The 26,864-nt window shown below is 48.8% G+C and overlaps 6 protein-coding genes across 6 annotated transcripts; 2 read left to right on the forward strand and 4 right to left on the reverse strand.

Annotated features, from left to right (window-relative positions):
- The first annotated feature begins 768 nt into the window (after window positions 1-768).
- Window positions 769-2,383, forward strand: ONS95_004645 (uncharacterized protein). The gene is made up of 3 exons (XM_058498013.1): window positions 769-1,172; window positions 1,250-1,715; window positions 1,763-2,383. The coding sequence occupies exons 1-3, from the start codon at window positions 865-867 to the stop codon at window positions 2,108-2,110; spliced, it is 1,122 nt and encodes a 373-aa protein (XP_058352744.1). The 5' UTR covers window positions 769-864; the 3' UTR covers window positions 2,111-2,383.
- A 718-nt stretch (window positions 2,384-3,101) lies between these two features.
- On the reverse strand, window positions 3,102-4,701 carry ONS95_004646 (uncharacterized protein). The gene is made up of 5 exons (XM_058498014.1): window positions 4,488-4,701; window positions 4,187-4,426; window positions 3,855-4,141; window positions 3,171-3,808; window positions 3,102-3,119 (listed from the first exon to the last, which is right to left on the reverse strand). Exons 2-4 carry the CDS (start codon window positions 4,424-4,426, stop codon window positions 3,217-3,219), a joined length of 1,119 nt encoding a protein of 372 aa, XP_058352745.1. The 5' UTR covers window positions 4,488-4,701; the 3' UTR covers window positions 3,102-3,119; window positions 3,171-3,216.
- A 2,071-nt stretch (window positions 4,702-6,772) lies between these two features.
- ONS95_004647 (uncharacterized protein) lies at window positions 6,773-8,532 on the forward strand (the record flags this gene model as incomplete). Its single annotated transcript, XM_058498015.1, has 5 exons — window positions 6,773-7,108; window positions 7,180-7,313; window positions 7,365-7,704; window positions 7,778-7,954; window positions 8,002-8,532. The coding sequence occupies 5 exons, from the start codon at window positions 6,773-6,775 to the stop codon at window positions 8,530-8,532; spliced, it is 1,518 nt and encodes a 505-aa protein (XP_058352746.1).
- A 1,397-nt stretch (window positions 8,533-9,929) lies between these two features.
- Window positions 9,930-12,675, reverse strand: ONS95_004648 (uncharacterized protein). The gene is made up of 4 exons (XM_058498016.1): window positions 12,439-12,675; window positions 11,989-12,346; window positions 10,549-11,894; window positions 9,930-10,436 (listed from the first exon to the last, which is right to left on the reverse strand). The coding sequence occupies exons 2-4, from the start codon at window positions 12,208-12,210 to the stop codon at window positions 10,106-10,108; spliced, it is 1,899 nt and encodes a 632-aa protein (XP_058352747.1). The 5' UTR covers window positions 12,211-12,346; window positions 12,439-12,675; the 3' UTR covers window positions 9,930-10,105.
- Window positions 12,676-18,007: 5,332 nt separating this feature from the next.
- ONS95_004649 (uncharacterized protein) lies at window positions 18,008-19,959 on the reverse strand (the record flags this gene model as incomplete). Its single annotated transcript, XM_058498017.1, has 2 exons — window positions 18,008-18,076; window positions 18,181-19,959. The coding sequence occupies 2 exons, from the start codon at window positions 19,957-19,959 to the stop codon at window positions 18,008-18,010; spliced, it is 1,848 nt and encodes a 615-aa protein (XP_058352748.1).
- Window positions 19,960-25,663: 5,704 nt separating this feature from the next.
- On the reverse strand, window positions 25,664-26,260 carry ONS95_004650 (uncharacterized protein; the record flags this gene model as incomplete). Its single annotated transcript, XM_058498018.1, has 1 exon — window positions 25,664-26,260. One exon carries the CDS (start codon window positions 26,258-26,260, stop codon window positions 25,664-25,666), a length of 597 nt encoding a protein of 198 aa, XP_058352749.1.
- Between the last annotated feature and the right edge of the window lie 604 nt (window positions 26,261-26,864).

Below are 26,864 nucleotides of genomic sequence, written 5' to 3' on the forward strand. Positions count from 1 at the left end.
TTGAAATTGACTTGAAAATCCTAGAACAAGCAAAAGGTAGCCTCAATCGCTACTCGTGAAATAGCTATGGCGTTGAAGAAGTAGGAAATTAATGTTGGGGTTAAAACGCGTCGAAGATGAGATACCACGAACTGTCAACTGTCAGCGAGAGAACCCGAAAAGAACTCAACGAAATACGTAACATCAGTTACGGCAATCTCTTCCCTAGGAGTCGACGGGTAAGGTCTTGGAGAGATCACAGGCCAGACGCGCTTTTGAGATGTCCTGTGCTTGAAACTTGGAGCTTCTGGGCTGACACCAACATCATGCGAGGCCGCCCTTTACTAAAAATGGAATCAACACATAACTGGGCGAGTCTGGCCTATTATGACAATTAGAAAGTGCTTATGTTGTAAGCTACCAATAGAATAAATTAATGTGGTGGTTGATCGGGTTGATGAGAGTGGTAGAGCCTAGCCTTTCAGGAAATTGTTACCAATCGGCTGCGTATCATTACACTGCGAAGGGCAGGAGCTTGGGTGCGAATGGAATCCGAGTCGACTGTGATGGTGGTGGACCCTGAGGCAAATGACGGATACATCGCAGCTTTGAAGCCTGACTGAAGAGAGCGACAGCTTGTCTTACTTCAATCCCACAGACACTGGCTGGCATCCAATGTTTACGTTTCCCCTGAATTACGCGAAGCTAGGGCAAGGAGTGGGGTGACGTAAGATGGGGGGGGTCCATTCTAATGCCGGACCTCTGCCACGTTGCGCACGCGCCGCGCCTCCCTTGACCAGCCTCAACATCAACCATCACCATCATCACCTTCACCTTCATCACAACGATAACAGCAAACGAATCATCGTCTCCTCCCCCATCTCCATGAGCCATATCAATATCATCAGAAATAACATGACTGTCTCTGGCAAAGTCCTACTCCACACCCACACCACACCCACAGGGAGCTTCATCGCCAGCCCCCCAACGCCGCCGCTTTCAGAAGAGAAATCGAGCTCGAGCTCGGCGGTGCTCCGCGCTCTCGAAGATATTCGCTGCCTGAAGAGGACAGGACAAACGAGAGTGCCGACATTGTGGCCGGTGTATAAGTTAGACGCCGCGGAGTTTTCTGATCTCGAGCAGCGGCTAGAACGAGATAAGGAGCTCGCAGGATTTGCTGAAGACAAATTACGGTATGTGCCCCGTGGACAGATAGACAGCCAGACGGTCAGACAGTGTCTGAACTCTGACATTTGGTTGTTCGCTGCAGACTCGACTACTTCCCTTCCTCTAAACGACTCGTACTTCGAATGCCCGGAGATAGACACGAGGAGTTCATTGCGAGGATCGTGAAAGAGATCCAAGATCAACTGGAGGCTATTCGCGGACCCTCCGCATCATTCGCTCGGCAGATTGAGTCGCGTGCATCTACTACATTTAAAAGCTCTGACCCAGACTATGGACGACATGACCCGGATGCGCAGTTCAAGCACTTAAAGGCACAGTTTCCCAGCGTGATTATCGAAGTGTCGCATAGCCAGAAGAAGAGAGATCTACCACACCTGGCAGATGAATATATCCTAGGCTCCGATGCGAACATTCAAGTCGTAGTGGGAATTGACATTGAGTATAGAGGGGATAATGCAGGCATGGCGACGCTTTCAGTGTGGGAGCCTGCTGTTGTAGATGTTGAGGGAATAGATACTTTAGTTGCCAGGCAGACTATTAATGGCCAGGTATATACCCTACTACATTCTTTACAATAAGAAGCTGATTTCTACAGATGTTCCGCGATGGCAATGGCAATGCAATCTCTTCTCCTACATGCGACCTCCGAATTCCTCTGCGAGACTTCGCGCCCAACACCATATTCAACGAGAAGCAGGCACCAGAGGAAGAGATTGTGATAACAGGGAGCAAGATGTGCGAATACTTACAGGCCGCAGAGGCCCAGATAGCGTTGATCGACAGCAATATGGGTGTTAAGATCAAAAAGACTTGGAAACAGAAGCGCCCGAGGGAACTCACGCCTGAGGAGAAATTGCTAGAGCGGGATGAGAAGAGATTCAAGGCAGAAGAGGACAAGGTCTTGAAGATGGAAGCATTAGCAGATCCAGAATATGAGCCCTAGGGCAATTTTTCTCCTGAGCATCTACTACTAATTGCAGTGGTAGGCGATCTTTGTCAACAGGGAAGCATAGAAGGCTTCTGTTTATTCTCTGTCTTCAGTGTGTTTCAACCTGCAAGTGGGGTTATACCGATCCATGCCTATATCTAGAGTAACTGAATATTCCCAAACCAACTGCTGTTTACGCCTGTGTCTGCCCTTGTAAAGCCCCGGTCTAGCTCCTGAATCCTAAGTATAAGACACAGAAGGATAAGTCTTCAGGAATGAAAACTGCAGGCCGATCATCACAATAGGCCCAATAATAGCCGCCCCGTCTTTATTCTTTCTATTACCTCAAATGTCCAAGCTATCAGATCCAGAAGATTCTCCGCAACATCACAGTCGTATATCAGCGTAACAGCTAACGAAGGGCAACCTAAACCTCTACCTTTTCCCCTATCTTTTCCGTTTGACCATATACTAACGTCGACTAATCCTGGACGTGTCGCTTGGTAAGCTATGTAGCAAGCACGCACGCAAGAGTGATGATTCTAGGAATTTGTATCTCTGCTGGGGGGAAATATTAAGCGAGCCGGTCAGATTTTGTTTGTTTCGGAATCGAGTTTGAAAAGAAAACCGTTGATCTTTGTTTATTTGCTTTGATTTCAAAGATCAATCCAGGTTCATCTAGTGTAAGTCAATAAGAATATAAAATCCTCTAGAAATGTATCTTTCATATAAGAACAGGACGGAATCCAGACTCTCCTATATCCAGACACTCACACGTCTCTAGAATATATGGATCAGAAGACGCCGAACTGGATTTACCAAGGCATTTCAATTTCCATGCTTTGAGTCTGCGAGACACACATTGTGTAATACACATCTTATGCGAGCCATGGAAACAGCACGCCTATAAGACTAGGTACAGCGGAGTTTTCAACCCATGACTTTGGTTGACAAGCAACAATGTATCTCAAACTCCACGAGAACCAGACCATGACCCAGACATGCCCGAGTATTTTCGTCCATGCTTGAAAGTCAGCTTCAGATCCTTGGATGGAAGATGAAAAAGGGAACTTACCCGTCTTTTGAACACCACAACGTCGAGCGATTCCCATGACCCCATCTTAGATCATAATACCCATTGGCTGGATGCAAAAGTAAAACACTTGCCACCGACTATTATCCAACATGCTTACGATTGCTCCGGCATGGTGTATCGCGGCGCTTACAGCAAATCCGACCCAGATCTGAGAGTACCTACTTGTAAAGCTTCCAGTCCGAAACCCACAATAGCTTTTTACGACTTTACCCCCCTCGGCACACGGCCGGCGCATTAATTGATGCCAACAAGAACCCCACATCTTCCTGATACTCCACGCATCTTTCTTAAAAGAGCCGAATATTGGAGGCCAATCTACCGGCTGATAAGCTCCCACTACAACAGCTAACCCACTCCCGATGGCATAGAGGAGGGCGATGCTATAGAAAAGTTTAAATGCGGCCGCCCAAGCAATAAATATTTGTTTCGGAAGTGACATCTCAAAGAACAAGTTTTTTTCTGTTGCATGATACGTTTGCAGAATAGCTTGTGTGACGTCAAAGCCAAGGTAGGCCTTGAAAGCAGCGAGCAGACTGTCCTTGACAAACATAGATCGCGTGCAATGTGGCCTGTGAGCTGCCGGAAGACAGTCCGGTTCAATATTCCATCCCACTCCCCTAGAAACCTGTCAGCGCTTGGCCTTTCAAGCAATGAATGTCGAACCTTTGACTATTCCAAAGGTAGATGAACCACTTCAACCGCTCAAAGGAAGTCTTTGGCGAATCTTTTTTGTTGCTACCCTTTTCCCAGAAGTCCCTTTCCGGTACATGAATCCCTACCAGATCAATCCAACGTAGGGTTAATCCTGCGCAAGACACACCTGCGAGATACGACCCTCGTGATGGGTCGGTAGTGAAGTTGATGGTGTAAAGGAACAAGCTGAGGATAATTGCGCCGGAGCTCAGTCTGATGAGGCCGCGGGGAAGGAGAATCGACAGAATGCATACCACCTAGCTTGTTAGTTTAACCATGGAAGCCAAATTTAAGAATCTCACCGTTATTATTATTTGTAACGATCCAGGTGATAGGCTTTGCGCGTAAGTGCTTTTAGGAGAGAACCCAATCATTTTTTGTTTGGGATGCGAGTAACTCTGGTAGAATGAATGCTCAGGAGTGGAATTAAAAAGGTCAAGATAAGAATGGCAAGAGAAATGGTAACTATTTGAATGGGCTTGATTTTTGATGATGATCGACATGTCTCTTCGTTGGAATGTGTTTCGTGGCTGGGTAATCATCTGCCCCGTGAACAAAACCGGCACTTAGCTAGTGGACTACCGAGACTGTCTCATTACTCACTTAGGCAATCGTAGGGCTTGCTTGATTTCAAGCTGCTGCTTGCCGTTGGACACTTTGCTGCTGATTTGGCTGCTGACTTGATTGATGATGTGCTCAAAGCAAAGAATATTGATTGACTAGCTGACTGGCTGGCTGGCTGACTGATTGATTAATGAATCAATCGAATGCGCCGTTGAGGTCTAAGACCAGCCAACCTAGCCTTGGCCATGATGTGTTATCCTAGAAGTCGTAGTAAGTTGAGCAGGACATTGAATTTCAAATACTTTCGCTTAACAGCCGCTTCTGATATGTGCCGAGTTGCCCAAAGGGATACACTCAACGAGTCTTATCAGTTGTGTCCAGTTGTATCTAGTTGTGAATTGTTGCATCTTGTTGTATCTTACAGAATACTATTGTGTCTTGTTTTGTCTCGTTATGTCTAGTTGTGTCCGGCTGATTTCAGTCGCGGAGGGTCATGTGACAAGATTTCCCTCCTTGGCACCTACCTACCTTACTTCGTTGCCTACCTAACCTGCCTACACAGGTAGCTAAGTGCCTCCAAAGCCTGAGTCAAAGACACGCACTTCAAGAAACCCGCATCTTCCATGGTTAAATATACATTTTCGTCTGCACATCCATCTCCATGTCCATCTCCATCTTCATCTTCCTCTCGCTACGCCTCCACGAAGCAAGATGCCTTTGGATATCGCAGACACGAAAGCAAACACAGCCTCATCAGCTACAACTATGCTTTCAGAAACGAATGCCTTCCTAGCCACACCTCCAATAAATTTGTCCTTGTCTGATGTGCACCGGAACCTCGAGCAAGGTCAAAGCCCCCCACCTTCGATGTTGCCGTTACCCGTACCCCCACCCTCAGCGGCTCAAGCTGCTGCTACCCGTTCTCCGACCAGAGTTTTGGATATTTGATTGATAATCACACGCGACGTCAGGTGGTTCTTCGCAGCACGGCTCGTTTGGCATTCATTAAAACGCTCAGAAGAGCTATGTCATAGTTGCCAAATGAGAAGATAAAGATACAATTTTCGATCTGGCGGCGGACTCGGCTTTCACCATCTGCACTACGTAGCTGTCCCAGGTCGTCGCACGTCCTGCCCAAAAACCGGACTGAGGTGAGGTGAGGTGCTGCTTGAGATTTCGTATGACTGTCCTAGGCCTTGGACTTCGGAAAACTGCAAAGCCTATAGGTGCTGCGGCGACATCTATGATGACCTGTTCCGTCTTGTCCGACTAGGCTGATCTCGTAAGCAAATCACTTCATGCAGTGCGGGATGTTAATCACCCATGGATGCACCTTTAGAGATTCTGCACCAGGACTTTGGTGGAGGATCTCCATGAGTGAACTCTTGGCGGACAGATCGCTTTTGAGGCGCGTCTCTCTTAGTGTCAATCATTTCTGGACAAAGCAGGATACTGAGGATCGAAGGACTTTGGCGCAACTGCATGGAAAAGCGGACACACTAGTTCAACAATTCAACAACAGAAGACGTCCCAGATCTAGAAAAGGCGTAGGACTCACCTTTAAGACAAGCACCTCTTTGATTCCTCTCCTAGCTCCGCAGGTTGTTTTATGTATCATATCCACTACTTTAATTAATCTTTAGGGTTACTTCTCAACATTATCAGAGTTAGTTCAGTCCAATTTATACCTTTACACTTGGTAAAATAAGGAAAAGGAAATTTTATACTACCAATAACATGAGACTGGAGGTAATAGAATAAGGACATCTATTAGCAAAAGCAAAAATAGCAGTAAAAAGGACGAGTAGCCAGAAGAAGAGGATTCAATTGCAGACTGAAGAGCATTTCTTAGATTGCTTCTACTTCCATTTAATGACATCAGATGGGCCGAAAGAGCCTTCTTTGTTGATAGAAATTATAACTGTCGCTGTGTACGTGTATACCGGCAGTGTTTGTTGGTAACTCAAACCCTTCCTATTTAGGCGACCAGCTCGCTTCGCTGACTCAGAGCGCCGGTTCATGGGCAATCCACCCAACATGCTTTGTTGCAACTTGGGAGTTGTAAAGCAAAACTCCCCCAAATAACCTGTGTCTGCAGTCGAGTGTCTAAAATACCCCTTAGTTTCTAGTCAGCGAGTTGAGAGCCATTTCGAGACAATTTGAGCTGAGCTGCCACTGTGGCTGAATTCAAAGGTCGTTCACATACATAAGACTTGCTCTTCTTGCTATATCAACTCGGCATGTTAAACCTCACATTTATCTGTCAATCAGTCAAAAAACATCTTTCCCAATTTTGTGCCTTTGATTGAATTTTCTCAACCACAATGGGCAAACTATCGGGTCTTATCTCCTCCGGCTACGGCTTCACCGTCGAAGCGGCAACAGCTCTCTCACACCCATCTTCAACCCAAAGTGCTCCCCACACTTCAAAGTACGGATACTATTCTCGCTCTCACAATGCTCTATTATACCAACAACCCAACGAACATCTTTCATCTCGAGAAAGACGAGAGTTGCCACTCCCTGTCATCATCCCACAGCGAAGACCGCAGGACAAATCGCGCGGCTGGGTGCGAGCTTATGCACCAGCACTCATGGGGGCGGGCATTGACGAAGTGACGTTTTTGGATTTCATCGATCGCTTCAATGAGGAGAGCAAGGTAAGAAGACCTCTTCTTGTGTTACCAAAAAGGGATTCGGAAACCACACGCAGGTTAACCGACGCATCCAGGCATCGCCCTATTTTCACGTCGTCAACGTCGCGGGAGCCGGTGTAGGATTTCTTCCCGGAATCACTCCCATGATCGTCTCGATGGCTGTCCCAGTCGCTGTTCAAGTAGCGAAGCAAGCGCAGTCAAATCACCAGTTTGTTTCTCCCAGGACTTAGAATAAATGTGACAGTCTAATCCAGTATAGAACTCAATCATACCTCGACAAGATGAACACGAAATTGTTCGTACCACATGGTCTGTATGCCATAATCATGACCTACAAACCTCAACAGACAGGAGATATGTTAAATGTAGATGTGTCGTCGAATGGATCTCAGTTTCCATCACCTTACCCACGTTTGTTTCCGAAAGCACCGAGCGGAAGGAACTCGTATCAGAAACAAGATTTCACATTACCTGATTCTTGCCCTCTCGTCTTTGCCGACTCGGCTCCCCCGCAAACGCTCGATCCTTCCCGAAACGGCTTTTTTAAAATGGCGGACTTTGTATCTGACTTCAAAGATCGTCGAGCACAGACAACTTTTGTAGGTTTTTGATTCATCTTCACCCTTGCAAATGGTGATGTATGCGATGAATATTTTTGTTGAGTTAAACTAGGCGCAAGAAAATCCTGCATCAACGCTCGTTGGCCCTAAACCAACATTCACGAGTAAATACGCCGATCCGAGCTATTTATCGAATGCCAAGGATGACATGCGGAAGACACCTAAGCGAGAAAAAGAGAAGAAGAAACCGGGGACGTTGAAGAGTATAAAGGAGAAAGTTATGCACTCTGTAAGGTCGCTCCAGAAACTCAAGTGGGAATTTGCTGATCAGAGAAGGATGTTTTGCACCTCATGATTGTTAATAACCCAACAGATTCAACGACACACTTACGTATGGCCAGTCCCGGACCAGCATATCAACATGGCACACCACCAAGAACGAACAATTCTTGGTATGAACAGCAATATTCTTCAACGGTGGAGTACAGCCATTCAAGACAGCAAGCCCACAATCCCAGCCTGCATGGAAACCCGCCATTGGATAATCCACAAATGCAAGCCACATCGACATACCAGTATGGTCCTTCCCCGTTGCAAATTTCCACTTCGGATCCTCAACCATTATATCAGCAGCAGCTTCCAGCAGCGAAAGAAGAGTACGATCCCAAGCAGAACTATAGCGGACCGGTAAACTATGACAAGGGCTATGAACATGTGATAGGGAACGAGAATCGACAAGTGAGCGGAAACGGGGAGCATTTCGGACAGCAGCACCAAGCTCGAAGAGAGACGCAATCTGTGACGCCTTCTCCAGTTCCAAGGATAGAAGTACCACCTATATATACGCCATACCCGAGAGATGAGTAGGATGAGTGGGAGTGAAAGTCTAGATGTTAGAGAGAAAAGATAGAAAGGGACACAGAGGTATAAAAGGATATAAGAAAGTAATAGAGGATTGGAGAACTTATGTTCCTCAAGGAAGCAGTGGATGTGCTTTGCAGTACTCTTGAAGTAAGAAAAAGGATGCATTCCCTTTCACCGTGGTAAAATCTTCAGAGATTCCATCAAGCTTGAGCTTCTCAGCTGCTTGCATTACTGAAACAGAATGCTCGTCATATCAGGCGTTCTCCATCCCAAACTTTACCTGTGACCCACGCCAAAGCTTTCCTATACGCCAGACCATCCATCCACTCTATTCACAAAGACTGGTGTAAGTTTCCATGCTATCGTGTTATCTAACTTTCAGCAGTGATACAATTAGACTCTCCAGGCCAGTAGAAGTTAGAAGTTGGACGACTTGGAAATCGCCACGAAGTCATACTTCGCATCAGTGAGTTCGAAACTTTCAGGCCCATCCCGGAGAAATGGGCTGCATATCAATCCTCACTGTTATATATGCGTAAAACTCGTTCCTGTTGGCACATCTTACTGCAAATATTCCCGTGTTACTGAGACCTCCAATTTTGACTGATTCAGGGTTTTGAAGCCCACAGAACAGCGGGAAGTACAGCCATGTCTTCCATGAATTCTCCAAAACACCAATTTTCCCATCTCACGCCTCATGCTGGCCAGCTGGGCCGACCTGACACCATCCAAGAGATAGCTCCCCTCGAGACGAACGACATTCAGATAATGCGAATAAAAATGTGGAGCGCTTGTAAGCAGGTAAAGAGTTGTGAGTTACCAGCTGCTACGGGATACAGCACTCTCGAGAGGTTCCTTTCCACTTGAAGGTGCGTTAATTGAATACTGAAAGCACTATGAACCGCGTCATATAACATATTTACCTTACGATGCTGCGAAGAAAAGGCAAATGATCACTTGCAGCTGCACGAGTGCGTGCTTGCCTCTGAAAAGACTGAGTCTGAGGTTTCATTCAACCGCCTTTTACGACTCCGTCGCCGCGTCCGACATCCTCCAGTACCGAAGGATCACAAATTGCTGTTTCAGCTCTTGGAGATGCAATTACCAAGGGTAAGCTTGATTCCGATAATCACACAACTGTGATGGGCTACTATCGTTGTCTCGTACCTGTATCTGCCAAGAAGTAGCCAACTTGAGCCTTTACAGCAGCGAGCCTTACCCCAAGGCTGAATTATATCCCTAAAAAGAGAACAGTAGAAGCCAAAAGAGAGCAGAGGGTCAAGCTCTTTATATCTCACACTGTATATCCTTGTTTATTGCTAGGCATGGTTGTCTTCTCTGACATTTGAAATGATAGTGATACTGTTGTGATTGACAAACGGGAACATCAAAGATGTAAACCAAACAAGACTTTCATTGAAGACTGCGTACTTTCTTCTGCTTCTCTTGCTGCTTGAACTACCCTGTATGTAGCGATTTGTCCATTCAACTATCCGCCCATCCAGCCACTGTCTTCACGCAGCCACTTATCCATCTATCCAACCACCAACCTACATAACTATCCTGGTCTGAATCTTTACCCCATCCTTTTCCCGCCTTCGATTTCTCTCCTCACTTCATCATCCTCATCATCCCATGCCCTCCTTCCTTTCCTTCTTATTTCAGCGTTAGACCTATGCTTATATTCTTGCCACGCCCTATCCACAAGCTTGAAATGTCGCTCGAACGCGACCTTCTCATTCCCTCGGCCATAGGTGCGCTTTTTACCTTGAGCCGCTTCACCTTTACTGTTACTACCACTTGAGGTGAAAGAAGATTCAGAATCGGCAGATGTTGAGGATGAGGAGCGATTGCTGAGGACACTAAAATCAATGTCACCACGTCGGAGGATTCTCTGGAATTCTTGCCTGAGAGTGGGTTCAGAGGTTAGCAGAGAAACAACCGGAATGCAGAACAAGGAAATAGGATTATGGAAAGCAGAGAGCACATGGGGGAGAAGAGGAGAATGAACTATCATACCAGTCATTTCTTTTGTTCTTCAGCATGTTTCGCACCCTACTCAACGAGGCAATCATATCCGTATGACCGTCAACCAAATTGCTGACTATCCTCTCCTCGTTCAACCACTCACTTCCCTTTTTCTCCCACCAGTATTTCACCCACCAAGATTGCGCATCCCATTGCGCATCGCATTGCTGCTTCCTATCAGCCTGCAGGTTATGTAAGTCGCTCCTCACATGTTCAACGGACTCGTCCGTTACGCTAGCAAAGTCGATAGTCTTATCGAGGTCTGCAATCAACCGGTCAATCTCGGCAATAATGCTAGTGGCGTAATAGACATATTGGGCTTTCAAACCCTCCGCCTGCCTCCTCCAGTACCTACTGCCGCTTGCTTTCGTCCAGTCCCAAGCTTGCGCCCACCATCCTTCTGGTGACGACGACGGTAACGATTCAAGGAGGCGTTTCATTTTCACCCGGAAAAAGCCCAGCGTGGTTTCAATAGTCAACCACGTACTCCGAGTCGTACCAAGGAAGTCCATTAGGGCGTCGGCCTCATCATTCAGACAGGCCACTACTTCCACCAGGCGTTTTAGCAAGTTCTCCCGCCGATCGCGAAGGGTTGGATCAGGAGTCCATCTCCAGGCGTTATAGAGAGATTGGTATGACGAGCGCGAGGCGCGGAGGTAATTGGCTACGGCTTCGATGCCGTGTGTGTGTGCGAGTGATTCTTCCCAGAAGGCGGTTGAGATGAGGCTCTCGAATCGGTCCATGACCTCGAAGTCTTCCATCTTAGGTAGATCATATTCACCACCTCTTCTGCCGGCGTTACTCTGGGAGGGTGTCGTTTCATCAGACGAGAAAAATGAGGAAGTGTTATTGGATCCTGGACAAAGCGAAAAGCCTTGGGCGTCCAATTGACGCACGCCCGGAATCGGACATAACAGGAAGGAGGCGGGTGTCGTAATTGGGAAGATGGCCATTTGCAGAACTATGGAACTGACAGATATTTCTCGATCGGTAAAGACGGTGAAATATAGGACAAGTACAAGTAAGTAGATCAAGATAATGTAAGGGAGTAGAAAGAAGAATGTCTTCACAATGAAGCGAAGAACCGCGGGGACATGTTGTAACTTTTCAAGCCCACAGGATCGTTGACGATATTGTGAAGGGGCGGTAGGTGGAATAAACCCATCGGACTGGGATCTCCTGCTGGCGTGAGCTGATGGCGGAATATTTTGAAACTTTATGAAATCTTGGGCTATAAGAGTATAAGATTCCCTAACTTGGCGTGTAATGTTGGCCTTCCTTTTATTCTCATGGGCTTGTGTCTTTGTTCGAGTGGAACAATTCGGAGAGGTTTGTTTCTGGCGGAGGATAGAAGTCAGTGAAGACAATCTTAAGTCCGAAGAAGAAGGTAGTGGTGATGAAAGGACAAGAAAGAAGTGCGGAGAAACTGACCTTCTTCTCCTCCGTCCCACGAGCCTTCAGGGATTGTTCCATTTCTTCAAGTTGTAACTGTAAGGCCGCAAGATCGTCAGGGCCAAGATTAGTAGCATCGGCGAGATGTTGGACTAAGGCAGGCTGCACAGCTACAGTGGCACCTGAAGTCGTACCAGAAGCTGGACTGGGACCTCGAGCTTCAAGTAAATCTGAGGATGGGCGAGGATCTCGTCGAGACATGATTCCAGCTGGAAGAGGGAGGATAAAGAGCTCGTGCTGATATACTGAATGGCTGGGGTATCGTTCGTTGGCACAGGTTCGTGTCTTATGAATGACAATTCGAGTGCCTTCAAAACTAAGAGGAAGCGGACGGAACCTTTTCCAAGTCAAGTTAGTCGTGAATAAATAAAAGTCAATCCAAGAGATCACGCGTCAATAGGAAGGCGTTGGATTAGTAGGACTGTATACTTTTTCTCGGTTCGAAAATTCACCTGCAGTGCAAAGTGCAATGCGGCTACAAATCATGTATCAGTCAGAGTAGCCCCCCCAGTCTACACACCAGACGTGCGCGCAATGCTTAGTTGTTCCCTGCTATCCACAGATTTACGAAGATTCCCCTCTCTTTCTTTGCTTCTTGCCGACAGGTCTTTCGTAAATTCGAGATACAATTGAAGGGATGGCCAGAGTAGGAAGCGAGGTTTGGTTTCCCACACGCAGATTGAAAGGCGGGGCTGGCTTCCTGTTCTTCTTTCTCGCAAACTGGGGGTTCTGAGGAAGGGTGTTTCTTTCTGCCCTTCCCGATATGTAAGAGAGCTTTACATTCAGTTTTCTGTTTTCACTTTCGAGGTTGGGAGGAATGAACGATTGAAAAGCACGTGAGTTAATACGTATAAACAAAGAAACCAGGAATAGCACAACGCAAGGACCACACGATGCCACATCCGGAAGGAAAGGAGTCTTGTTCCGAATCCGAGGATACGACTAGAGTGAAATGCGCTCAATTATTGTTGGATGAATGGATCATTCACCTGGTAGTTGAGCGCGAAAGTACGAGTTTTTATCGGCATCAAGAAATCAATCAGTCGATCCATGTGTCAATCTGTGCCGAATATTGAAGAATCGTTGACTATGAGACAAAGGAAATACTAGAGAAGGGTTTGAGGTTTGGGTTATATTTGTTTCTAACTACGCTAGCTTACGACGAGTGCTTTTATCTCTCTCTAACAGTCTTGAAATACAGAAGGACTATATTAATAATACAGGGGGTAAGAGCCTGAGAGTATTAGAGGTACAGAAGATAGAGTACTAAGACAGAAGGAAATAATACAAGGTAAGTAGAGTATATACCTAAGGGTAGGTAAAGTGTTTAGAAAAAGTATATTTCTTAGTAATCTGCTAAATTAATTACTTTATAAAAGAGTTGAAATTATAAGCGAATTAATACTTATTATTAATAAGGCATTAAAGCCGCGAGGTAAAGGTAATTAGCTTTAAATATATTAAGGTAGATAAGCTTAGTAAAAAGGTCTATAAGTAGTTGAAAAGAAAGAAAAAGAAGAAAGAGAAGCTAGCTATAGTTATAACTAATCCTCGAGAGATACTATAGTTATTAAGTTCTATAGGAAAGTATAAGCTAAGAGTAAGAGGGTTTGAGGTTTGGGTTATATTTGTTTCTAACTACGCTAGCTTGCGACGAGTGTTTTTATCTCTCTCTAATAGTCTTGAAATATAGAAGGACTATACTAATAATACAGAGGGTAAGAGCCTGAAGGTGTCAGGGGTACAGAAGGTAGAGTACTAAGACAGAAGGAGATAATACAGGGTAAGTGGAGTGTGTACCAAAGGGTAAGTAAAGTGTGTATCAGAGGGTAGGCGTAGTGTGTACCAAAGGGTAGGTAGAGTGTGTGCCAAAGGGTAGGTAAAGTGTGTACCAAAGGGTAGGTGTAGTGTGAGTCGCAGGGTAGGTAGAGTGTGTACCATAGGGTAGGCAGAGTATGTACCACAGGGTAGGTAGAGTGTGTACCACAGGGTAGGTGTAGTGTGAGTCGCAGGGTAGGTAGAGTGCGTACCATAGGGTAGGTAGAGTGTGTACCAAAGGGTAGGTAGAGTGTGAGTCGCAGGGTCGGTAGAGTGTGTACTATAGGGTAGATAGAGTGTGTATCACAGGGTAGGTGAAGTGTGAGTTACTTAGGGTAGGTGAAGTGTGTGCCGTAGGGTAGGTGTCGTGTGTGCCGTAGGGTAGGTGTAGTGTGTGTTATAGGGTAGGTGTAGTGTGTGCTGTAGGTTAGGTATAGCGTGTGTTATGAGCTACCTACGTGCTAGAATCGAGGTTGCAGCGATTCCTCGAGCCTGAGTTAGGGTGCTAGCGATTAGGGTTTGAGGTTTGGGTTATATTTGTTTCTAACTACGCTAGCTTGCGACGAGTGTTTTTATCTCTCTCTAATAGTCTTGAAATACAGAAGGACTATACTTAGGGTTTGAGGTTTGGGTTATATTTGTTTCTAACTACGCTAGCTTGCGACGAGTGTTTTTATCTCTCTCTAATAGTCTTGAAATACAGAAGGACTATACTAATAATACAGAGGGTAAGAGCCTGAAGGTGTCAGGGGTACAGAAGGTAGAGTACTAAGACAGAAGGAGATAATACAGGGTAAGTGGAGTGTGTACCAAAGGGTAAGTAAAGTGTGTATCAGAGGGTAGGCGTAGTGTGTACCAAAGGGTAGGTAGAGTGTGTACCAAAGGGTAGGTGTAGTGTGAGTCGCAGGGTAGGTAGAGTCTGTACCATAGGGTAGGCAGAGTATGTACCACAGGGTAGGTAGAGTGTGTACCAAAGGGTAGGTGTAGTGTGAGTCGCAGGGTAGGTAGAGTGTGTACCATAGGGTAGGCAGAGTATGTACCACAGGGTAGGTAGAGTGTGTACCACAGGGTAGGTGTAGTGTGAGTCGCAGGGTAGGTAGAGTGCGTACCATAGGGTAGGTAGAGTGTGTACCAAAGGGTAGGTAGAGTGTGAGTCGCAGGGTCGGTAGAGTGTGTACTATAGGGTAGATAGAGTGTGTATCACAGGGTAGGTGAAGTGTGAGTTACTTAGGGTAGGTGAAGTGTGTGCCGTAGGGTAGGTGTCGTGTGTGCCGTAGGGTAGGTGTAGTGTGTGTTATAGGGTAGGTGTAGTGTGTGCTGTAGGGTAGGTATAGCGTGTGTTATAAGCTACCTACGTGCTAGGATCGAGGTTGCAGCGATTCCTCGAGCCTGAGTTAGGGTGCTAGCGATATACCCGTCTAACCACTTAGCCCTAGAGTGCCCTAATAGGCCCTGTAGGGCCTTATAGGTCTTCGCTGTTTCGGCTTCCATTAGGCCTCCTGCCGAGAAGATCAGGGGGCGAAATACAGGGCCTAAGTCGCTGTATTTAAGCCGTTTAGCGTTTGCTGCCTCTGATAGCGTAGCATAGGCTTCTTCGCGTGCTGAATCCTTGTTGATTGCTACTATTTGAACGTCGTAATAGTGCCTAGAAGTACCTATAAGCACTGAAAAATCCGGTCGTTGGCTGTTTTCTAGGGCTATAGGCGTTCTAGCTGGCGTAGGCTCCGATTCCACTTTAAGGTCTTCCCGGCTAGAAAGGGTAGTAATAAATGCACGGGTAACCTGGTTATGGCGTATAATCCAGCGTCGTTCAGCACCTCTACAGGTGTCTTCGTGGCCTATTTGAGGGTAGGCTCCACAGGCGGTACAGGGCGAAATAGGGGGCTTTACAGGGAGTAAGAGCCTAGTCCGTAGTGCTTCGGTAACTGTAGAATCCGCTAAAAGGTGGTGTTTTTGCGTGGGCAGGGTTCTAAGCCAGTATCGTCCGAGGTAGCTAGCGTTCTCAAGCTTCGATTTTAGCGCTTGTTTTGATAGGGTAGGTAGAATCTTCTCTTCTAGGTCTTGGTTAACACTAGAGAAGACCTCTTGGGCTGTCGGTACAGGGCGTCCAGGGGGTTCCGGGTAGAGATTAGGGCATATAGCCACTAGAATCGATCGAGAGGCTTCCTTAGCTGCCCTATAGAGCCCTGGGGCTAATAAGGCGTGTATAGGGAGCCCTAGGCCTCCCTCTCTCACTGGAAGAGAGAGTAAAGCCTGGCGAATTAGGGTAGTCTTCTCCCCTGGCTCCCTAGCGATTAGGGCTTGTACAGCGTACTTGATTCGTAGGTCTGCTAACCTCCAGAGGTCTAGTAGGTCTTCCGAGTACAATTGGCGCTGTAAGTGTCGTAGGAGTAGGTGTATACTACCCCGTAGGAGTAGGGTAGCGTGTTGTTTAGGGAGGTCTCGTAGGGTATATAGCGCTGTAGCGAGAGTGTCGATTTTCCCCTGGAGGAACGTTCGGCGGTGTGCTACAGGGCCTATAAAGGTCCCTAAGGCCTTAAGTCCAGTGGTTTGTAACTGGGAAATAGGGCTTTCGGTGCTCTTTTGGCGGTTAAGAGCTACTGGAGAGTCCCTGAAGGCTTCTATAACTACAGGGAGTAGTGCTGTAGTTTCAGGGCTAAGGATATAGATATCGTCCAAATAAGCTATAATTGTAGCCTTCGGTAGGGTCTTTTGGAGGTGCTCTAGCAGGGGGCGGATCGCTAGAGAGAATAAGAGGGGGGCAATAGGGTCTCCTTGGCGTACTCCTTCAGCGCTTGCTAGCGTGTGGCCTTCGTTTGTTACTAGCACTGAAGGCTGGTTATAGGCCTATTTAGCGGTCCGATAGAGAGTAGGGGCGTATTTAGCGACTGCAGCTGCTATTGAGGTTCGTCCGATTCGGTTATAAGCGTTGATAAGGTCTAAGGAGGCGATTTGCTGAGTTTTTAGGGTATTTGGGCCGGTAATAGCGTCGTCAAGGAGGAAGATTATAGGCTCTACACCACCTGGGGTGCTAACGCCTAATTGGCAGGGTAGAAGCATAGACGGCTTGAAGGAGCTGATAAGGATCGCTTTTAGGGCTACCTTATAAATAAGGTCCCCTATAGCGATCGGTCGCACACCTCCGTCAGGCTTCTGAAGGCCTATAAGTCGGGAAGCACATAGGAGGTCGACCCCTGGAGCTGTACCCTGTCGAATCATATTCGCTAGGTGTGTAAGCGCTATAGTTACAGGGGAGTTTTCCGAATTTAGCGCTATATCAAGTAGCGGGCGGGTCCAGCCGCTGAGGCCAGGGGCTTTCTCTCTATTAATCGATCGAATAGCCTGTCGTATCGTTTCAGGGGTGATATTTTGCCCCGGGGAGGGGTTAGCGTTACTGAAGGGGTTATTATGCCCTATAGGGTGCTTCGAGTATAGCGTATTTAGCGTCTCTGGAGTGCTAGGAGCTAGAGGCGTAGGGTCGATTAGGGCTCTAGAGGCACGCCCTATATAGCCTTTTTCCAGAAGCTTAGTCGCTCTTTTGGCGGGGGAGTCGTTTGAGGGGGTAGGGAGTTCAGGGGGAGGTCCCTGAGTTTCAGGGATATCCGGTATAGTCGTAGGGTAGGCTTTCAGCGTTTTAGCGAGCTCTTCCTTCTGTAATCCTAGGCCGAGAACCCTGGGAAGCAGTAAAAAGTCCAGTAATTGCTTCTCTCTAGGCTGCCGTAAGAACGCTAAAGCCGCTCGATTAGCGGCCTCTGTAAATAGCGCTGCTTGCCTGGCGTGGAGACGTGTTTCAGGGACCTTAATAGTGCTATATCTCATGAGGGATTGCATATAGGGGTTTCTTAGCGCTGAGCTTATAGCGTTCAAGTGGTCTTTAGCGCTCTCGTCTAGGGGTGTAGGCGCTGAGGAAGCCTGTGGGTGTAGGGGTGTAGGTGCTGAGGTAGCCTGAGGCTGGGGGCAGTGGATCGATTGTTGTAATCCAAAGGGTAGCTCAGATGTGAGGGGGTCGGTAGGGCGTTTTAGTGTTGACGTTCTAGGGCGTTTAGGCGCTGAAGATGCTGTGCCTTGTGTTGATATAGGGCGTTTAGACGCTGTAGGCCCTATAGTACGGCCCTGGAGTGTTGGGTTAACGGGTAGGCTAGGTGTGGAGGTTTCGCAGGGTAGGTGAGTTGTGGTGTTTTTAGAGGGTAGGTGAGTTGTGGTAGTTTTGGAGGGTAGGTGTGTTGTAGGGGTTGTTGGGGGAGAAGAGCTTATTATTATAGGCTCTTTAGCGTGAGAGGGTGCTGAAGCTTGGGGAGCTTTAGGGGGTGGTTCTAGGGGTGAGTAGCTTCGGTTGCTTATAGGGGAGCCTACTCGTGATAGTCGAGGGAAGTAGGGGCTATCAGAGGGTAGGCTAGGTGTGGTAGGCGTCTTATCGGTAGGTGTAGTTGGTATAGGCGTTGAGATAGCGTCTTCAAAGCTAGGGGTAGGGGACGATAGCGCTGTAGAGGCACTATAAAGATCTTCGTCGGACGAGCTGTCTTTGATTATAGGCTCTATAGGCTGCGTAGGGCCTATCTTTTGGCGTGTCGTAGGGCGTTGAGCCCCTGGGGAGGGTGTTCTTGCAGGGCGTTTAGTGGACGGCTTCGGGGGTATATAGCCTGTAGCGACGATTTGGGCGTATATAGGTGACGTAGAGCCTGTAGGCGTGGGGGGTCGAGAGCCTGGGAGGGAGTCTGGTTCAGGGCCTGTAGGGCCGTCGTACGCTGGGAGTATAGCGTCTACTTCCCCTGGAATCGAGTACCAAATACCCCGTGGGGTCTGAATCCTTCGGGTGCCTGTAGGGAGGTCGGGGCCTAGAGCCGTCGGGTACTTGGAGCCTGTAGGTACTGACGGTACAGGGGTCTTAGAGCCTGTAGGTGCTGAAGGTGCGGGGTACTTGGAGCCTGAAGGCGTAGGGTGCTTAGAGCCTGTAGGTGTTGAAGGTGCGGGGTACTTGGAGCCTGAAGCCGTAGGGTGCTTAGAGCCTGTAGGTGCTGAAGGTGCGGGGTACTTGGAGCCTGGAGCCGTAGGGTGCTTAGAGCCTGTAGGTGCTGAAGGTGCTGGGGTCTTGGAGCCTGCAGGTGCTGAAGGTGCGGGGTACTTGGAGCCTGGAGCCGTAGGGTGCTTAGAGCCTGTAGGTACTGAAGGTACAGGGGTCTTGGAGCCTGAAGCCGTAGGGTGCTTGGAGCCTGCAGGTGCTGAAGGTGCGGGGTACTTGGAGCCTGAAGCCGTAGGGTGCTTAGAGCCTGTAGGTGCTGAAGGTGCGGGGTACTTGGAGCCTGGAGCCGTAGGGTGCTTGGAGCCTGCAGGTGCTGAAGGTGCGGGGTACTTGGAGCCTGGAGCCGTAGGGTGCTTAGAGCCTGTAGGTGCTGAAGGTGCTGGGGTCTTGGAGCCTGCAGGTGCTGAAGGTGCGGGGTACTTGGAGCCTGGAGCCGTAGGGTGCTTAGAGCCTGTAGGTACTGAAGGTACAGGGGTCTTGGAGCCTGAAGCCGTAGGGTGCTTGGAGCCTGTAGGTGCTGAAGGCTTAGAGCCTAGAGGGGTGGCGGTAACTTGGGCGTAGGTAGGCGATTTAGGGCTATTTGGTGCTGAAGTTACAGGGGACAGAGAGCCTGTAAAGCCTGGGTAGATATCGAATGGGGGGCTTGGTAGGGGTGGAGGGGTACTGAGATTTCGGCTTGTAGGTGCTGGAGGCGACTTATACAGGCCTGTAGCCCCTGGAGCTGTAGGGTATTCAGAGCCTGAAAGGCCTAGAGAGGCTCTGGCCTTAGGGGTAGCGGCTCGAAAGGGTGCTAGTAGCTGAGGGAAATCGATTACAGGGTAGGGGGTGCCTATAGAATCGTCGATTTCAGCGTCTAAGGGTGCTGAGGCAGAGGGGGTAGTATGGATTCGGTGCTGCGTTGATACCCTAGAGCTACCGGTGATTCCGTGGATTTTAGCGCTATGAGTCTTAATCCCGTGGGCTCCTTTACACGCTGTAGCACAGGTAGGGCAGGGAACAAGGCCTATAGGCTGTAATTGAAGCTCTGTAAAGGAATCAGTAGGGTGTTTTTTACGAATATGATCGAGAATATCGATATATTCATTTTTACACGCGGGGCATTCGAACGGCATAGTAAAAGAGGGGTAGAGGGGTAATTGCGGGGTAAAGTGCGGGGTAAAAATCAGGGGAAATATGAAAACTTAGTGATTTATCAGTAGAATTGCGAGATAACTTATAAAAGTGATGATATCTCGAAAACTAGCCGGTAGAATCGATTTTTAGACGGTGGAAATTGATCCTTAGGTGCTGAAATAGGGGGGTAAGTAACGAATTAACGGTAAAAAATCGGAGAGGGCGACGGTGAGGTAGGCGCTAGTAAGGTAGTGTTACGAACGCACTCAGAAGGAGTATCACGTGTGTCTTGGCCCTGAGGCTCGGCAGCATTGCTGCACAGAGAAGCCAAGAACTAGGAACGAAATCACGGGACCATGTGTCACGTGATGGCATGGAGCTTTTGGAACCATAGGGTCCAAGGTTCCTGGAGCCTGGGATCATAGGACCCATAGGGATCCAAGGCTAACGAAGGTTCTATATAAGACTGGCACGTCTGCCATTAGATAGGAGCTTCGTGCTCAACTTCAAATAGTATTCTGATACTTAGTAACTGTCTTCCCGTCTACGTGATACACCTACCTCTCGATCATCAGAGATCAACTGCAGCCTTCTGTATTTACAGCGAGTAAATACCGGACCGTTACACTTTGAGCACCTTCTCGTCAGAGGTACCGACTCACGAAGACAACATGTCCTCCGTCAAAGGATCGTCGAACGACCACTCGGCTCCCGCCAAGGCCTTCGACCCAAAGAACATACCCAAGATCGCCGCCCCGGATCTCTACAACGGAGACCGATCCAAGCTCAGAGCATACCTCACGCAGGTTAAGCTCTATACGGGCTTCAACGGTCACCAGTTCGCCACGGAGACTGACAAAGTCCTTTGGGCTTCGTCCTTTCTCCGGGGATCTGCCTTCAACTGGATCGAGACCTTCCTCTCGGACTACATTCAGAACCGAACCAAGGATGGGAGAGTCTCCACGGCAATGACCAAGGAATCCCAGAAGATCTTTATGACCTTCGAAGGTTTCGAGCATAGGATCAACCGCGTCTTCGGCGACATTGATCAGAACCGTACCGCCGAACGGAACATCCAGAACCTAAAGCAGGTCGGGTCAGCGACCACGTATACTGCCGCCTTCCAGCAATTCGCGAATCAGACCAGCTGGAATGACGACGCCCTTCGGGCACAGTACTACAAAGGGTTGAAAGACGGAGTGAAAGATGAGATAGCAAGATCGGACGCGCCTACCGACTTGCAAGAACTCATCGAAATGGCTGTCAAGATTGACAACCGAAACTACGAGAGGGCACTCGAGAAGAAAGGCCAATACCGCTCCGGAACGCACATGCACCAAGGAAGAGGGGGCAATAACAAGAAACCATTCTACCCTCGGGAAATGGAACTCGATGCGACGTTCCGGAAGCCAAGTCATCAAGGAAAGCCGCGCAACGGCGGGCTATCTAAGAAAGTCATGAGCGAGCGACGAGAAAAGAAGCTGTGCTTCGAGTGTGGCCTCCCTGGTCACATGGCCAGCTCTCATCGACAAAAGAAGTCGTGGACAGACAAGAAACATGCCAACGCAATGGGACGTGGCTCTTACAATGAACCAACACGACAACTCGCCGCGACGTATCGACACATGACTACAGACGAGCTCGAGGAGAATCACATCCACACCCAGTTGGGCGATTCTGACGACAGCGAGCGAGATTCCGCGAGCGTCGTGGATCAGCTCGAGCAAACCGTCGTCAGCACGCCCCCTGAGGACTATGTGTATCGAGACAACGACAGCTCTGGGCCAGACGATGACACAGAGTTAATGCCAAGTGACAGCGAGGAAGAAGCCCAGGAGCCAGAGTGGACTCCAGAACCAGGGCCACCTCAACCTGAACTCTCAGGACCAGGAGTGGGTGAAACTTGGGAAGTTACCCAAAGAGAAGAGAGCCTGTATCAGGTTAGCTGTAACACTCGCCACTGGACCAATGTAGCCACCGGGGTTACTTATCAGGAACCAGGCCTTGTCGGCTTGGGGGGTCCACCGTGGGGGGCAAGGTACGAAGTAGTCTACCGGGACTATAAGCGTATCGGATGGAGAATGGCCGGCAGCTGGGAAGGACCGACGACCTTTATGCAGCACTTGCCACTCCAGAATACCGTCATTCTTAACACCAGCGCGCCACCAGGGGTGGGCGAGGAATGGGAAATCATGGCTGAGAACCGACATAATAGGACATGGGTCCACGTCAATGATGACGGCCGGTACTATTACGAGATGTACAACCCAGTAACATACACCGAACTCGGAATAGGGCTCGTATACAAGGTCAGCCTAAGCTATGGCAATCGAAGGGTATGGGAAAGTGTCCTCGACCATAGCGTACATTGGGAATATTTCTGTGTGCGGCAACTTGCCGCCATTGGGGATAAACATCTCACGTTGGAGGTTAAAATCAAGGGAGTCAAGCTTCAGGCGATGGTAGACTCTGGGGCACAAGGGAACTTCATGTCTCCTACTGTTGTGCTCGAACACTACCTGTCAACCGAAGTAAAGGACAAGGGATACCATCTGGTACTGGCGGATGGCAAGATCGCCTCCGATGGACTGATCGAGGTCCAGACCGCTCCAGTCCATATGGGCATCGCCGGACACTCCGAAATAATCCAATTCGACGTCGTCAGGATTGGAAGGCACGACATCATCCTGGGGTTGCCATGGATGGAAAAGCATAATCCTGTTGTCGATTGGCAGACAGGAAAACTTGAGTTTAGTCGTTGCCAAGACTGCTGTTATCCACCGGGAACAGAAGCAGTGAGCATTCGAGAGGTTAGCGCCACCTCCAAGGAAGAGCTCGGACACCAAGACAAGGGTCCACTGATGAAGGATATACCATCAGCATACAAGAAGTTTGCGGCACTGTTCAAAGAAGAACGAGGCATCGAGGCCTTGCCGAAACACCAGGACTACGATCATCGGATCGAGTTAGAACCAGGTACCAAACCGATATTCCAACCACTTAGGGAATATTCGGCGACAGACTTGATGACGATCAAGCAATACATCGATGAAAACCTAGCGAAGGGATTCATCCGAGAGTCCAAATCTCCATGGGGGAGTAACGTCTTATTCGCAGAGAAGAAAGACGGTGGACGACGAATGTGCATCGACTACCGTCGATTGAACGATGCCACAAAGAAGGATCGTTATGCACTACCATTGGCCAAGGAGCTGCGGGACAGACTCGTTGGAGCCAAGATCTTCACTCAGCTTGACCTAAGAGGAGCATACAACCTCGTTAGGATGGCTGAGGGTGAAGAAGAGAAAACAGCATTTCGCACTCGTTTCGGTCACTACGAGTACACGGTCATGCCCTTCGGCTTGACTAACGCACCAGCCACATTTCAGCGTCTGATCAACAATGTTTTGCGGCCTTACTTAGACGTAACGTGCATATGCTATTTGGACGACATACTGGTCTACTCCAAATCAGAGGAGCAACATGTGAAGGACGTCACAGCCATTCTCCAGAGGCTGGAGGACGCCTGCCTGTTACTCAAACCAGAGAAGTGCAACTTCCACGTGGACGAGGTTGTCTTTCTAGGCTATGTGGTCACCACCGCAGGATTGGCTATGGATCCCAAAAAGATCAAAGCAATCATCGAGTGGACGGGGCCCACGAATGTCAAGGAAGTACAATCATTCCTCGGGTTTGCCAACTTCTACAGGCGATTCATCAAGGACTACTCGAAAATCGCCGGGCCACTCACGGAGTTGACCCACAAGGACAAGGAATTCCACTGGTCCGACAGCGCACGAAAAGCGTTTGAGGCACTCAAAGCGGCTTTCATCGCGGAACCAGTACTCACTTCCTTCACCCCCGACAAAGAAATACGCATAGAGACAGATTCTTCGGACTACGCTATTGGAGCCGTGCTCAGCCAGCCGGGCGAGGACGGAAGATAGCAACCAGTCGCTTACCATTCGCGGAAACTATCACCAGCAGAACTCAACTACGACATATACGACAAAGAGTTGCTGGCAATTGTGGACGCAGTACGCGAATGGAAGGTCTACCTCGAGGGCGCCGCCCACGAAGTACAGATCCTAACGGACCACAAGAATCTCATTTACTTTACAACGACCAAAGAATTGAACCGACGCCAGGTTCGATGGTATGAAACACTCTCTACCGTTAAACTTCGAATTTCTTATGTCAAGGGAACGGAAAACGCCAGAGCCGACGCTCTGAGCAGGAAACCAGAATATCTCGCAAACAAAACTCACGAATCCCACACCGTACTGCGGAAGGATGGTGATTCGCTAATAGTCAATCACCGACAGCTGGCCTCAACGGGCCAGGTCGCCGAGAAAGTCTGGAGGGGCTATGCCAACGACCCGGTCATAGCCGAACAGAAGAAGCAGCTGGGCGAAGGATTCTCCTTCACCTCAGACGGCACGCTTCTGTACCAAGGACGAATCTATATACCCACTGGGGACAGGATTAAATTCGTCACGCACTGGCATGGGCTGCCCGCTCATGGACACCAGGGGGTAGCTAAGACGCTGTCTAGGCTATCCAGGGAATACTACTTCCCAGGAATGAGGAAGGTAGTCAAAGACGTGGTAGCGTCGTGCGACACATGCATCCGGAACAAGGCATCACACCATGCTCCGTATGGGCTCATGAAGTCACCAACAACACCACCTCGCCCATGGAAATCAATCGCTTTGGATTTCGTGGTCGAGCTACCACCCTCGAAAGACCCAGTCACAGGAATCGTATACGACTCGATCTGTGTGATAACGGATAGGTTCACAAAGTACGCGTACATGGTACCAGTACTTGGAACACAGGACGCGCCCATGATGGCGCAGGTATTCCTCAGAACAATCTTCGCAAGCCACGGAATACCAGATGAGGTCATCTCAGACAGAGACAAGCTCTTCACCTCGAAGTTCTGGAAAACTCTCATCGCGCTCTTAGGAATGAAGCAGAAAATGTCAACCGCATTCCATCCTCAGACCGATGCACAGACAGAACGAATCAACCAGATAATGGAAACTTATCTTCGGTGTTATGTGAACTACAAGCAGGACGACTGGGTGCAACTACTCCCACTTGCCCAGTTTGCATATAACAGCGCGGATCAAGAGACCATTGGAGTATCGCCGTTCTACGCGAATTATGGGCACAATCCCACGGCATACAACCCACCAATAGCCGGTCAGGGTACCGCGCAAGAAGCCATACTACAGGCAGGTGAGCTTAAACAGCTCCATGAAGAATTGTCAGCCGATATTCTCTTCATCGCGCAGAGATCTGCGATCTACTACAACAGAAAGCGTAGCATGGGACCAACGCTCAAGGAGGGGGATAAAGTCTACTTACTCAGAAAGAATATCGCAACCAAAAGACCAAGTCACAAATTGGATCACAAAAAGCTAGGACCGTTCAGGATTGCCAAAGTCAAGGGACCAGTCAATTATCAACTAGCTCTGCCAAAGACAATGAACATCCACCCAGTATTCCACATATCTCTCCTCGAACCAGCACCGCCAGGAGCACCGCCTGCTCCTGTCACCGAAATACAACCGGTCAATCCGAACGCCGAATACGAAGTAGAGGCTATCCTCGACTGTCAGAACTACCACGGCAAAACACGATATTTGATCAAGTGGAAGGGGTACCCACAGTCAGAAAACACCTGGGAACCCAAGTCTAACCTCCACTGCCCTGGGTTGCTGCGAAGTTTCCATCAACGAAACCCAGGTCTTCCCAGAAGGAGTTCCCAAAGTCAGGCAGCGGTTCATCAACCAGGTGGAACTCGGAGGAGTCGCCGGCGGGCGGCGGTGTAGGTGGCCGAGCGGCAGAAGCTTGCTTCTCCCTCTCCGCTGCTTCCCGCGCCTCCGCCTTCTCCACTCTTTCTTTTGCCTCAGCCTCGTCCAACTCATCCAGAGTTCTCAGACCACGACGAAGCATTTCCCTCCCTCGCTCGCGAAGCTCGGCTTGGCGCTGCTCGAGCTCGCGGACGCGAGCCAGGCCGGCCATGGCCGCCTCGAAGGCCATATCTCTCTCAAACTTCAGGCGATCTTCCTCCATACGAAGACTTTGGAGGTCGTCGATAGAAACCTGAAGAGCATCGCATTTCACGCCGCGACGGACACACTCCCCACACCTCTGGGACTTCTCATTCAGGACCACGCAATTGCGATGGTAGCGAATACAATTGGAACACGGCATGCTGGGCGAGCCGTAGGAGTTGATCGTTTCAGCAAGTGCTATCCTTTGTTTGTATTTGGTGGTTTTGGAGGACATGATGAAAGAAGAAGACGGCCATGGGTCGTCGTCGGTATTTCCTTTGGCATACTTAAGCGTGGGGACCACGCTAGGCAAGAAGGGGGATAGTGTTACGAACGCACTCAGAAGGAGTATCACGTGTGTCTTGGCCCTGAGGCTCGGCAGCATTGCTGCACAGAGAAGCCAAGAACTAGGAACGAAATCACGGGACCATGTGTCACGTGATGGCATGGAGCTTTTGGAACCATAGGGTCCAAGGTTCCTGGAGCCTGGGATCATAGGACCCATAGGGATCCAAGGCTAACGAAGGTTCTATATAAGACTGGCACGTCTGCCATTAGATAGGAGCTTCGTGCTCAACTTCAAATAGTATTCTGATACTTAGTAACTGTCTTCCCGTCTACGTGATACACCTACCTCTCGATCATCAGAGATCAACTGCAGCCTTCTGTATTTACAGCGAGTAAATACCGGACCGTTACAGGTAGGCGCCGGTAAGGTAGATAGGAGAGGCCTAGGGTAAGGCTTAGGGCAGGGATAAGGTAAGTATAGGGTCGATAATAGTAAAGTAGTTGAGAGAGTGATAATTCAGAAGGATAAAGTGAGAGAGTAATAAGGTAAG

Source organism: Cadophora gregata (assembly GCF_030347475.1).
Source record: "Cadophora gregata isolate MNR1 chromosome Unknown scaffold_14, whole genome shotgun sequence".
NCBI classification, from domain to species: Eukaryota; Fungi; Ascomycota; class Leotiomycetes; order Helotiales; family Ploettnerulaceae; genus Cadophora; species Cadophora gregata.